The sequence below is a fragment of the Natrix helvetica genome, assembly GCF_964273705.1.
Source record: "Natrix helvetica genome assembly, chromosome: 5".
Lineage (NCBI taxonomy): Eukaryota > Metazoa > Chordata > Lepidosauria > Squamata > Natricidae > Natrix > Natrix helvetica.
In genome coordinates this window covers 13,247,626-13,260,790 of record NC_138551.1, presented here as the reverse complement: position 1 = coordinate 13,260,790, position 13,165 = coordinate 13,247,626, and the positions used below count along the sequence as shown (strand labels likewise).

The following is a 13,165-nucleotide window of genomic DNA, read 5'->3' as shown; positions in this document are numbered from 1 at the left end:
AAGATCTTGACATCCAACAGATGAAAATAGAATTTGAGAGAATGTCCTATTATCTTAGATTTCAAAATGTTATAGAAGAAGATGGGGAAAACATAAGGGACATTATGACAAACATCCTGGCTGACTACACACACAAAGAAAAACAACAGATGGGGTGGGATATAGACCTGGTTTATAGAGTGAACTCAGCTTATGCTAGAACACACAATGTACCCAGGGAGGTTCACATTAAATTTCTTAGAAAAAGCACAAGAGATGAAATTCTGGGTGTACAAAGGGGGCAAGCATTGACATATCATGATATGGAGATAACCATTCTGAAGCAGATCCCTAAGAAGATTAGAGAAAAAAGGAAGAATTATTCGCAATTAGCTAATAAATTATACCAGAAAGGGGTGTGGTTTAGATGGTTGATGCCTGAAGGTATGCTGATATTCTGGGAGGAGACAAGAATCAGAATCAATTCACCCATAGAGGCGCAGGCCTTTATGGAAAAAAATAAAACACTCCTAGAGAAAACACCAGACATTACAACGGACACGCAGGACACGGGAGGGGCCAGAGCTCTGCCAGTGGAGGGAGATGGGGCAATAGCAAGAAGACTCAGATCACAAAAATAAACAAGAAAATCATATTATTATAAATTGACCGAAAGTGATAATGGAATTATACTTGGATTTTATACTGTAATGTTAAATCTGATTGAATTTAGTAATAGAACTAATATGCTGATTGTAATCCATTATATACCAATGCATTATATATAAATGTATACTATGGGTATGGAGGGAGGGGCGCCTTTCACATTTTGCAACTGCCAAAATTTGTAGACCTGTCCATTTACCCTTTTCCCTATAAATGTTGAAAACCCAATAAAATTTTATTATAAAAAAATAAAAATAAAATAAATGCCAAAAGGTTGGTGATATTTAACCATTATCATAGCATAAAATTGAGTGTGTTTTATGAACACCTTTAGCAATCTGTATCATTACTTAAGCTAAGATATTCTTATGTTATAGGTCTGAAATGCACAATAAAAATGTGAGCCAGAGGTTTGGTCTGCTCTTGGATTCCTACTGCCGAGCTTGTGGAATGTACCTAAAACATCTGAGCCGGCAAGTGGAAGCTATGGAAAAATTGATTAACCTCACAGATATCCTGAAGCAGGAGAAAAAGGATGAAACACAAAAGGTAAAATTATGCATCAGCAAAATAAGGTTTAAAATTGTGGCATGTTTTAATATTTTTATTTTTATTATTAGATTTTTCATATCGCCTTTATTACATTATAAGTATCTCAAGGTGGCAAATATACTCCTATTTCCCCCTCAACCTGTAAGGTGATTAAAAGAGAATGACTGGGCCAAGGTCACCCAGTCAGCTTTCATGCCTAAAGTGGGACTAGAACTAATCAATGCCTGGTTTCTAGGTCAGCACCTTAGCCATTATAGTGAACTGGCTCTAACTATATGTATTTAGAAAGCAGCATTTGTAGGATTTGCTGTATTTTTCTCCCATTGAAATGTTTCAAATACCATGCTAGTATTCATGCTAAAAGCAAAACTTTCAAAATATATTGCCCTATCATTAAGTACTCAGTGCTGTCATTAAACAGGTACAGATGAAATTCCTTGTGGAGCAAATGAGGCGGCCAGACTTCATGGATGCTCTTCAAGGCTTCATATCTCCTCTTAATCCTGCTCATCAGCTTGGAACCCTGAGGTATTGTTTCCTTTCCAGAAATTATTTGAGCCAGGAATATATATGAAATATGAATAATGGATCAGCAGGATGGTATCAAAATATGAATTCTTAAAAGTATGAGTTCACTTTGTGTCCTTCGTCCTGATATGATCTTGCAACTTATAGGACAAAGACTGTTGAATTAAGATGGCCCAAGAAAAAATTAAATTTATTGGCATAAGGAAACCAATGATGATACAAAGTAATTGTTACATTTTGTATAATCAGAGCATAATCTATATATATAAAACCAAATACCACTCACTCATCATGAAATGTTCAGAACGTAAAGCCTACAAACTTGAAATTTGGCATCTATGTTCCTCTTGGCTTCTAGGTGCTTGCTAAGAAAGGATTTTTCGAAATGACCATCAGATCATTAGTATTTCTTATACAGTAATTAACACGCTCTCATGCTAAGGAGTTCTACTCCCTCTCCCCACCTGAAAAGAACGCTGTTCCAACTGCCAGTTGCCTTATAATAACACGCTCTGATTAGACATTCTACTACTACTCCCTCCCCACCTGAATAGAACTCTGCTCCAACTGCCAGTTGCCTCACATTCCATTACCTCAGTTCAAACTGGCAGATAGTCCACTCCTTTACCCAGGAGCGGTCTGGGACTGCTTACAGTACTAAACATCAGTACCTCACCAAAATGTGTATGTCTTCCACCTATGGAACTGCTTCCGGACTCAAGGCTGCTGGAGCAATATTCCCCTATGTGTTTCAATCACCGACCACCACTGAGCCAATGGATTGTGAACCAAATTTCTCTTGCATAGCCCAATCACATAGCTTCGTCACGAAGCACGGGTATCCAGCTAGTAAATGAATAAAATAGTGTGTTAAAATAAATGAAACAATTGAAATATCTTTATTATTTATTTCAAATAATGAAGTGATACCATGAAAGAGATGGTATAACTAAGACTTTCAGAGTTAGAAAAAAGTAATCAGTGTGCTCCTTAGTACCCAAGATTCAATTTCCCCCTTTTCAGTCAGCATAGATGTCTTAATGACCTGGAAGAGACATGTCATGATTGGTTGACCACCATGTTTCTGATATCACACTCAGATTTCACTTTGCACTCCATGACTAGAGTTTGTTGATTATAGTTAAATCCTAGGGTCTACCAATTAAAACTGAAACTATATTGGTAGGTTATTAAACCAATCGTTGCTGATTTCTTTGAACCTATGATTCTTAATTAGCTTTCTTCCATCTTTTCTATTACTAATTTATAAATTTGTCCAACGCAATTTGATTTTGATTAAAAAATAAAAGTATTTCAAATGTGGAATGTTTCAAACTTGGAAAAATAAAGTCAAAAGAATGTGTTGCAAGCTCAAAACATTTTGCGCACATATATTGTACCTAAATAACATGCCTTATTTAGATTATCTACATTAAATTACATTTTTTTTGCTTTGAGTGTCTATTCAGATTAATTCTGTATTAGCACACCAATAAAACCAAATGGAAATATAATTTCAATTCATACACATTGTCATTGATAAATGCAAAATTGATCAAAGCTGGATCAAATTAAACTTGTGCCTTTATGCTCTGTATTCTGCAAAACTATTTCACTGTAGCAGAGTATATCAATGTAATATTGCAATGAATACAATTATATAAAATTAAATTTATCAAAGCATTAGCAATGTATGATATTCCCTTTATAATTGTTTTATAAGTTCTGCTAAGTTCTAATAAATTCTAAATCACTGCAAAATCAGGTGGGGTTAATCAGATGTCAATCTCATGGGGTTTATTTTTTTTTTTTTTTGCTTATTTTAATTAAGGAAAACCTCCTACTCCTTCAAAAAAGCATCTCTGTTAATCATTGTCCAACAAATGTTTCTGTAGACTTCAATTCAGAATGGCTTTTTCAATGCAGTTTTTCATTCATGCCATGGACAGTGACACTGTTGCTTTAGACTGGATATGTTTTGTGGTTAAAACTAATTCACAGTGATACATTTTCATTATAAATTATAGTTAGAGAATGATCATTAGAAGTGAAAAGTTAATCTACTTCTAAGGGTTCTACCGAAATGTAATAATTTATGTCTACCGGAACAAAACTTGTTTAAACCGATATCTATTTCTTTGTAGGCTTGAGGAATGCAGGATTATGTCTTCTGCCAAAAGACCGTTATGGCTTAATTGGGAAAACCCAGATATTATGTCTGAGCTGCTATTTCAGAACAATGAGATCATCTTTAAAAATGGGGATGGTAAAGAAAAACATTTTGTTGTAATTTCTACATTGTTGTTTTCATTATCCTGCCTTGAAACACTCCAATTCAGAGTGTATATCCCAGCATAAATATTCATTTCACATGGATATCTGTCCTTTGGATACTGACACAGTGGTATCCCTATGCATCCCAGGATATATATCTGAGATTATTTTCTGAAGGTATTTCTCGCCCTTCTAAATCCAAATTTATTCATATTTATTGAGCATAATGGTATCAGGTGAAGATTTCACACAGAGCAGGAGGGTGTTCTTTTCTATCGAACAATTTATATGTGTTTCATCCCATGTGAGAGCCCTCTGTTCATTTTGAAAATAGCAGTAGAACTTAGAATAGAATAACAAAGTTGGAAGGGACCTTGGAGATCTTCTAGTCCAACCGCCTGCTTAGGCAGGAAACCCTGTACCATTTTAGACAAATGGTTATCCAACATCTTCTTAAAAACTTCCAGTGTTGGGGCATTCACAACTTCTGGAGGCAAGTTGTTCCACTGATTAATTGTTCTGTCAGAAAATTTCTCCTCAGTTCTAAGTTGCTTCTCTCCTTGATTAGTTTTCACCCATTGCTTCTTGTTCTGCCCTCAGGTGCTTTGGAGAATAGTTTGACTCCCTCTTCTTTGTGGCAAGCCCTGAGATATATTGGAAGACTGCTATCATCTCTCACTTAGTCCTTCTTTGCATTAAACTAGACATACCCAGTTCCTGCAACCGTTCCTCTTATGTTTTAGCCTCCAGTCCCCTAATCATCTTTGCTGCTCTACTCTGTACTCTTACACTTATATACCGCTTCACAGTGCTTTACAGCCCTCTGTTTAAGCGGTTTACAGAGTCAGCATATTGTCCCCAACAATTAGGGTCCTCATTTTATCGACTTTGGAAGGATGGAAGGCTGAGTCACCCTTGAGACTGATGAGATTTGAACTGCCAAATTGCAGGCAGCCGGCAGGCAGCAGAAGTAGCCTGCTGTAATGCACTCTAACCACTGTGCCACCGTGGCTCATAAAATAACATTTTAGCAATGCTCAGCTGATTTTTTTCCTGGGCAAATTTCTTTTTGTTTTTTAAAGAAGGAATTTGGTACTTCATGTTTGTATGAAAACTTCTGGCAAAAACTCACATCATTTCCATTCTGATGAGCAGGGCAATCGATTTACAGAGTATTGGAGAGGGGAACTTCCAGCCTAAGGAACAATGCTGCCATCATGGTTGAACTTCCTACTAAATATTTGGGGATCCTGTAGTGTTCTTGATGAAACCTTGGGTGGAATAGATAGGTGCTTTGTTCAGGAGTGAAGTCCTTGCAGGGACATTGCTGCTTGTTCCTGTTCTTTTTTACTCTGATCTAATAGTATCACAAAAGAATTACCTCTACCTGGCCACGGAGTATACAGGCACATGCAGTGACTGCTATAGGTATATTCTCTTTTGACCAAGAAATGAAGTTATTTTGTTGAAGTTGAGAACTGACCATAATATTTGGTCAACTCTGCTTCTGTTCCCTATAGTGCCTATCACAAAGTTTATAAATGTTATTCCTAAACTCAGCATCTCTGGATTAAAACTGGATTTCAACATCAGATGGTTTAACAGTCTTTAAAGTAATACTGTACATTTGATTAAAAAAACAAAAAATAAAGTTTCAAAAACTCTATTCAGTTTTCCAAAATTCATCCCTTACATAATGCATTTTTTTATCCAGACCTACGCCAGGATATGCTCACGCTTCAAATAATTCGAATTATGGAGAACATCTGGCAAAATCAAGGCCTTGATCTTAGGCAAGTATTCCTAAATTCTGCCAATAGTTCTATTTGTGTTTTTCCTTTCTGCTTCTGTCTAATAAAGAATATGATCTTGATCAAGAGTTTGCAGCAAACATTATGTCATCACTTATCATGGCTTTATCAATGTTACAAGTGTTTCAATTTGTTTGCATCCTTTTTTCTTTGTGCAGGGTGACTTTGCATTTTGTTTCATTCAAGCAGCTCAGGAAAGTACCACTGTGTTCTAATGTTTTGTGTACCTCCATTGTGCCATACTCAGGCTGGTGTTTTTGGCTTAAAGCGTGGCCGGAGCTGCTGTCTTTCTATAAATCTTGGGGTGGGGGGTGGGGGGGGTGGAGTGCTGGCTTTGTTCAGTAAGTGGATTGATTGGATGTGTGACTGTATCATGATTGGTAGATTGGTGCTGGCTGTGGGTCCCATTGTTGTTTTGTGTTGTAACGGCCTGGGTGGTGGGTGGGACTCGTTTGTTGACTAGGGCTGGTTTCCAGATGTCTGGTAGGCAGGAGGTATTGTCACATTTATTCATGTTGTGGGGGTATTTATTTCGATAGCTTCCATAATTATTCTCTTGTTGAAGTGTTCAGTTTTGGAGATTAACCTGGTTCCTTCAAAATTAATTTCATGTCCTGTAGCTTTAAGGTGCTGGAAAAGGGAGGAAGTTTTTTCTTTTTTTCTTACTGCGTTCTTGTGTTCTGAGATGCTTGCATTTATTCTCCTGTTCATTTGCCCTATATATGTTGCAGGGCAGATTTTGCATGGTATTCTGTAGACTCCTTGGTTTTCTAGCTGGATTTTGTCTTTGGGGTTCCTTAAGATGTTGGCTATTTTTGGGTCAGTGTTGAAGGCTGTCTTAATATTGTGTTTGTGAAGAATTTTGCTGATTTTATCTGTTGTGCCTTTGATGTAAGGGAGGAGGACGATGCCGTTGTCCTGTTCTGTGTCTCGGTTTTTGGGGGGAGTCTCCCTTTGGATTAGGTTGGTAATTGTTTTTCTTTGGAATCCGTTGGAGATTAATATATATATATATATATATATATATATATATATATATATATATATATATATATATATATATATATATATATATATATATATATATATATATACACACACACGCACTGGGCCCTTGGAACTATTTGCACAATTGTTTAAAATCTCTTCTTAATGACAGTATAGCTCAATGACGAGTGTGAGGTTAATTAGATCCATTAGAAAACCCAAGCCTAATTATTGCAGTCTAGGGCTGCATACCTGTGCATTTTGTTCGATGGACATATTCATCTACTAATATTTTGACAACTCTATTGGAAAACAAAAGTGTCGTGTTCTTTTTTCAGGATGCTACCTTATGGATGCTTATCTATTGGTGACTGTGTGGGGCTTATTGAAGTTGTGAGAAATTCACATACAATCATGCAGATCCAATGCAAGGGTGGCCTTAAAGGTGCGCTGCAATTCAACAGCCACACCTTACACCAGTGGCTCAAAGACAAGAACAAAGGGGAAATGTGAGTTGAATAACTAATCTTTATTATTATTATTATTATTATTATTATTATTATTATTATTATTATTATTATTATTATTATTATTATTAAAATAATCTGTTCTTGATGAAGCCTAATCATCTTGACTTTTCCTCTGTTAAAAACTATTGTGCTCACAACCCAAGGACATTAAACACACCAATGAGTGTAGAACTCAGTGGATGATTGACTCTTGTCATCCAGCTTCCTTGATTGTGGCCGAGATGTGAAGTTAGGGTGATGTAACAGCATCCACAACTTTGTATCTTCTATAAAATCCTCCCCCCCCCCCCACCACCACATAGCTAAGATTTTCCAAACAAACTTCTAATAAATGCCAAAGTTCTCTGTAAATGTTACAGAAGCTTTATGTGATAGACAGTATGTTATCTGTGGGTGTTGGCAGCTGGAAAATACCAAAAATACTATAAAAGTTGTAGCTTTGGAGGACAGCTTAAATCAGCTGGCACTGGAATCTGATGTAATGATCTACAGCATAGATATAATAAAGTTCGTTATTTCATCACAAAAGTATTTGACAGCAAGGTTTGATAATGGACAAAGGTCTACATATGATTTTGCACTGTCTATATTTTGTTAACTTAAAAATCATGCCATTAATACTTTAATTAAAAAGGAATCTTTAAAATATTTTTTTAACTTCTGCCAAAATGTTTGTAAGGTTATTACAAGATGGCTACAAGAATTAGTAATTATTCTACATTATTTGACACGTCCAAAATAACAAGGTAGTCTATACCTAAACTAACATTTTTTGAATATTTCCTAGGTATGATCCAGCTATCGATTTGTTTACTCGCTCATGTGCTGGCTATTGTGTAGCTACTTTTATATTGGGAATTGGTGATCGTCATAATAGCAACATTATGGTAAAAGATGATGGGCAGGTAAAAATATTTGAAATATATTCTCTTTCAGTATCTTTATTTATGGGGTGCAATAATTGTCACATTTTCTATCTTGGAGATATATTTTGTGCATCTGTTGAAGATACTATAGATATGGGTCCTGTGTTCTCTGTGCACTGTAGGAACCTTTAGCTCTAGTAACATTCACATGGGATACAAGCAAAGAAGCGTAGACCTTAGCACTACAAATGTGACCTGAGAATATTCTTTAGAATTCACCCAGTGTTTTCCATTTCATTGGAAACTTCATTGTTTTGTGGAAATCCCTCCCCCACGCACAGTTAAGATTTCCAAACAAACTTCTAATAAATGCCAGAGTTCTCTAGAACATTTTGAAGAGTGCTAATCTTATAGAATTATTTTGTACCCTGGCATATGGACTGCAAAACCAGAGCAGGTATAACAGAATAACGGAGTTGGAAGGGACCTTGGAGGTCTTCTACTCCAATGCAGTGGAGTACCCCAAGGCTCTGTTTTAGGCCCAGTACTCTTCAACATCTTCATCAATGATTTGGATGAGGGAATAAATGGGGAACTCATCAAATTTGCAGATGACACCAAGCTGGCAGGAATAGCCAACACTCCAGAAGACAGGCTTAAGATACAGAAGGATCTTGACAAACTTGAACATTGGGCACTATCTAATAAAATGAAATTCAATGGTGAAAACAGCAAGGTTCTACATTTAGGCAAGAAAAACGAAATTCATAGGTACAGTATAGGTGGTACTTTGCTCAATAGTAGTAACTGTGAGAGGAATCTTGGAGTCCTAGTGGATAACTATTTAAATATGAGCCAGCAGTGTACAGCAGCTGCCAAAAAGCCAACACAGTTCTAGGATACATAAACAGAGGGATAGAATCAAGATCACGTGAAGTGTTAATACCACTTTATAATGCCTTGGTAAGGCCACACTTGGAATACTGCATTCAGTTTTCGTCACCATGATGTAGAAAAGATGTGGAGACTCTAGAAATAGTGCAGAGAAGAGCAACAAAGACAATTAGGGTACTGGAGACTAAAACATATGAATAACGATTGCAGAAACTGGGCATGTCTAGTTTAATGAAAAGAAGGACTAGGGGAGACATGATAGTAGTGTTCCAATATCTCAGGGGCTGCCAACAAAGAAGAGGGAGTCAAACTATTCTCCAAGGCACCTGAGGGTAGAACAAGAAGCAATGGGTGGAAACTAATAAGGAGAGAAGCAATTTAGAACTGAGGAGAAATTTCCTGACAGAACAATTAATGAGTGGAACAGCTTGCCTCCAGAAGTTGTGAATGCCCCAACACTGGAAGTCTTTAAGAAGATGTTGGATAGCCATCTGTCTGAAACGGTATAGGGTTTCCTGCCTAGGCAGGGGGTTGGACTAGAAGACCTCCAAGGTCCCTTCCAACTCTGCTATTGTACTGTATTGTATTGTATTGTAACCCCCTGCTCAGGCAGGAAGTCTATATCATTTCAGACAAATGGTTGCCCAATCTCTTCTTAAAAACCTCCAGTGTTGGAGCCTTCACAACTTCTGGAGGCAATTTCTGTTCCACTGATTAATTGTTCTAACTGTCAGGAAATTTCTCCTCAGTTCTAAGTTGCTTCTCTCCTTGATTAGTTTCCACCCATTGCTTCTTGTCCAGCCTTCAGGTGCTTTGGAGAATAGCTTGACTTCCTCTTCTTTGTGGCAACCCCTGAGATATTGGAAGAATGCTATCATGTCTCCCCTAGTCCTTCTTTTCATTAAACTAGAAATACCCAATTCCAGAAACCATTGTTTACATGTTTTAGTCTCCAGTCCCATCTTTCTTGCTCTTCTCTGAAAATACATTTGGTCTTTGTTCACATTAATAACAATCTGCAATATATTCTCCGTAGCTATTTCACATTGATTTTGGGCACTTTTTGGATCACAAAAAGAAGAAGTTTGGTTACAAACGGGAGCGTGTGCCATTTGTCTTAACACAAGATTTCTTGATAGTGATTAGTAAAGGAGCACAAGAATGTACCAAAACAAGAGAATTTGAAAGGTGAGTAAGCTGGAATAGAAATGCTACTTGGTCTGTCCAAATTTCTGTTGCAGGGCGGTGCAAAAACATGCATTATGTGTTATAGAGAAAATGGTATTAGGGTTGCCTTGAGTTTTCCTGAATAAAAACATTGGGTAGCATCAACAATTTGGGCCCAAGTTTCAGTTACACTTTCTAGAAAATAATTACATATGCCTGTGAGTCACTGTTGTTATTGTAATAGGGAAAAAAAGCAGGTTAGAAGCCAAATGGCAACAGTCTGCCATATGATCACAGAGAGATTTCCACCAAAAAAAAATGTTACCAAATACTGAAGGGGCTGACTCACATCCATCTTATCTTTCAGTTAAGATAACTATTGTCCTTTGCCTTACATGTGGCTGTCCTTGAAGGGAATTCAAAGGTTTACCTACCACAAGAATATTTGGCATAATACAATTGCACTTACTCTGTGGGAGATGCACATAATTGAAGCTGTTGGTGATTTATGGTTTAAGTCCTTCGTATTTTTAGGACCCTCTTCTCCAAGTAGAACCTGCTCATTCTAGATAGCCTAGCTAGGAAAAGAGTATTTATAGTACAAGTACCCACTCCTCAAGGGGACTGGGGCCCAGAAGGTGGCTTCCTCTCAGCCCCTTCAGTGTAGAACAGCTTGCTCCCTGAAAACAGATTAACCACTATCTTCTTATCCTTTAGAAAATAGTAAAAATAGTTCTGCTGTACATTGTTTTTGAAAGCAACAGTTTTTAATTTGGCACAGCAATTCAGATATTTTCATTTCATATATTGCATGTCATTTTAATACTGTAAGCCACCTAGACAACGTAGAAATTACCAAAGTAACTATGATGGTAATTATGATGGTGATGAACCAATCTAGCATCAGCTCCATAAGCCTTCCTCCATGAACAGTTTAGAACAATTTACGAGTGGGAAACTTACAAAAACACATCTTGGCCTTATGGTGATCTCTACACTGAAAATTGCAAATGAATTTGGCACCACCCGTAAACCTTATATAAAAATAGCTGTATTTCCTTTTATCTTCCTATGTATGTATTCACATGATAACTAGGCTTATTAATGCTGAACGTGGACGTTGTTGATTGTGACTATTGTCAAAAGTATACAGAGCTGAACAACGCAAAGCTCTTTCAAGAGTAATGTTTGTTACTTTTACATTTAAAGAAACTGTTTCTGGAAAGAGATTCCTTGGAAATTATATATCTTTTGGCAATCAATATGTCTCCAGATGTGTTGGCTTACAGCTCCTACAGCTTTAAGCTCAAAGGATCTGATTGTGGGATGGCTTAGAATTTGAGGAGTTGTAATCCAGAATGAGTGAGTAATACTCACTCATTCTGGATTACAACATACTATAAAAATGTTTTCCTTAACATTCGATCAAATTTTTTTCATCCAGATAATCTTTTTAAACAGAAGGATGCCTATGTATTTGTTGGCCTGATCGCAGGTTGTTGTTAATCTGATAGGGTGGTGTGTTTTCTTTCTCTTTTCAAGGTTCCAAGAAATGTGTTACAAGGCCTACCTAGCGATTCGCCAACATGCCAACCTCTTCATAAACCTCTTTTCCATGATGCTTGGTTCAGGGATGCCAGAACTACAGTCTTTTGACGACATTGCATATATACGCAAGACTCTTGCGTTGGACAAAACTGAACAAGAAGCACTTGAGTATTTCATGAAACAGATGAATGATGCTCATCATGGTGGTTGGACAACAAAAATGGACTGGATCTTCCACACGATCAAGCAGCATGCCTTGAACTAAAGAAAAGACAATGGAAAACTGATAAGCCTAGGTTTTTTTTTGGCTGTTCCATTGCACTGTTGTCACAACAGCTTAAAAAAAAAAGCCTTGTTGCATCACAGTTGCACAAACCAAGGACAGCGTTTGAACTTCCAACAAGGTTAAAAGATGCAAAGTTATTTAAATAAAACATTTGTAGTGTTTTGAACACTATAAATCATGCATTTCAACATGTAACTTTCCTATATGTGTAGTTGTGTTATGCCTTAAGTGTAAGAAGGTAAACTTGGAGATTTGTTCAACTTGGTTTTATTTAATTGGGGATTTATGCCAGCATAACAACCCAATCTTTCACATGTCCAGTCTTTCACATAGTGAAAAAAAAGGATTCAGATGTTACAGAAAAAAGAAAAGAAGGAAAGTTTAGCAATTTTGTTCATTGTTTCTAAAAGAGCTTTCTTCTCCCATGAACTGTACTCAGTAACAAAAAAAAATAGAGGGGATGGTGCCTTTATAATGTCAGATAAATTTGTGGATTTAAGAGTAGTGGTTTTTCTTAGGTTTTGGAGTTTGGATTTTATTTTTTTTCCTAACCTAAACCTCAAAACATTTTTCATGCATGCTTTCCAGAGCCTAAAAAAAAGAGGTGAGTTATTAGAATTAAAGATTATTTTTATAAAGGTTATTTATATAACAGAAACTTATTAATATATATATATTTCTTTATGTTGATTTTCTGTCATTTTAATTTTACAGACCACTTCTTTGTCTAACAGATTTATATAAACCACTAGACTGATGCAGTGACTTGTAGGATCAGAGTTAAAGAATACTGTGCCATTCCGGGCATGGTTTCTCTGTATGTAGCAAATCCTGACTTGAGAACCAGCTGAAATGCAGAACTACTGTCACTGCAGAACATATTTTAATACATCCGGGGACTTGTTCAGCACTTGCTGAGTAGATTTTGAGAACACTCTGTGGCAAATTGAGCAAAGCTGGTTATGTATGCCTACCGTTCATATATTCAGAAGGCTGCTTAGGTTCGGCAGCTGCACAGAGTCTGTACTGGCATTAGGATGAGGCCAGGGCCTGCAAGTCCTTGTCTGTGCCGTCACA

At 36.8% G+C, this 13,165-nt stretch overlaps 1 protein-coding gene across 2 annotated transcripts in view; it reads left to right on the top strand.

Annotated features, from left to right (window-relative positions):
* The window catches only part of PIK3CA (phosphatidylinositol-4,5-bisphosphate 3-kinase catalytic subunit alpha), a 43,043-nt gene extending 30,695 nt beyond the window's left edge, over positions 1–12,348 (top strand). For both annotated transcript variants that reach the window (XM_081955567.1, XM_081955566.1), the window contains exons 15-22: positions 1,023–1,194; positions 1,619–1,725; positions 3,870–3,991; positions 5,714–5,792; positions 7,136–7,306; positions 8,115–8,232; positions 10,124–10,275; positions 11,797–12,348. In XM_081955567.1, the coding sequence (XP_081811693.1) occupies positions 1,023–1,194; positions 1,619–1,725; positions 3,870–3,991; positions 5,714–5,792; positions 7,136–7,306; positions 8,115–8,232; positions 10,124–10,275; positions 11,797–12,067 (1,192 nt within the window). In that variant the 3' untranslated portion in view covers positions 12,068–12,348. The remainder of the gene's footprint in view (positions 1–1,022; positions 1,195–1,618; positions 1,726–3,869; positions 3,992–5,713; positions 5,793–7,135; positions 7,307–8,114; positions 8,233–10,123; positions 10,276–11,796) is intronic.
* Positions 12,349–13,165: the final 817 nt, after the last annotated feature.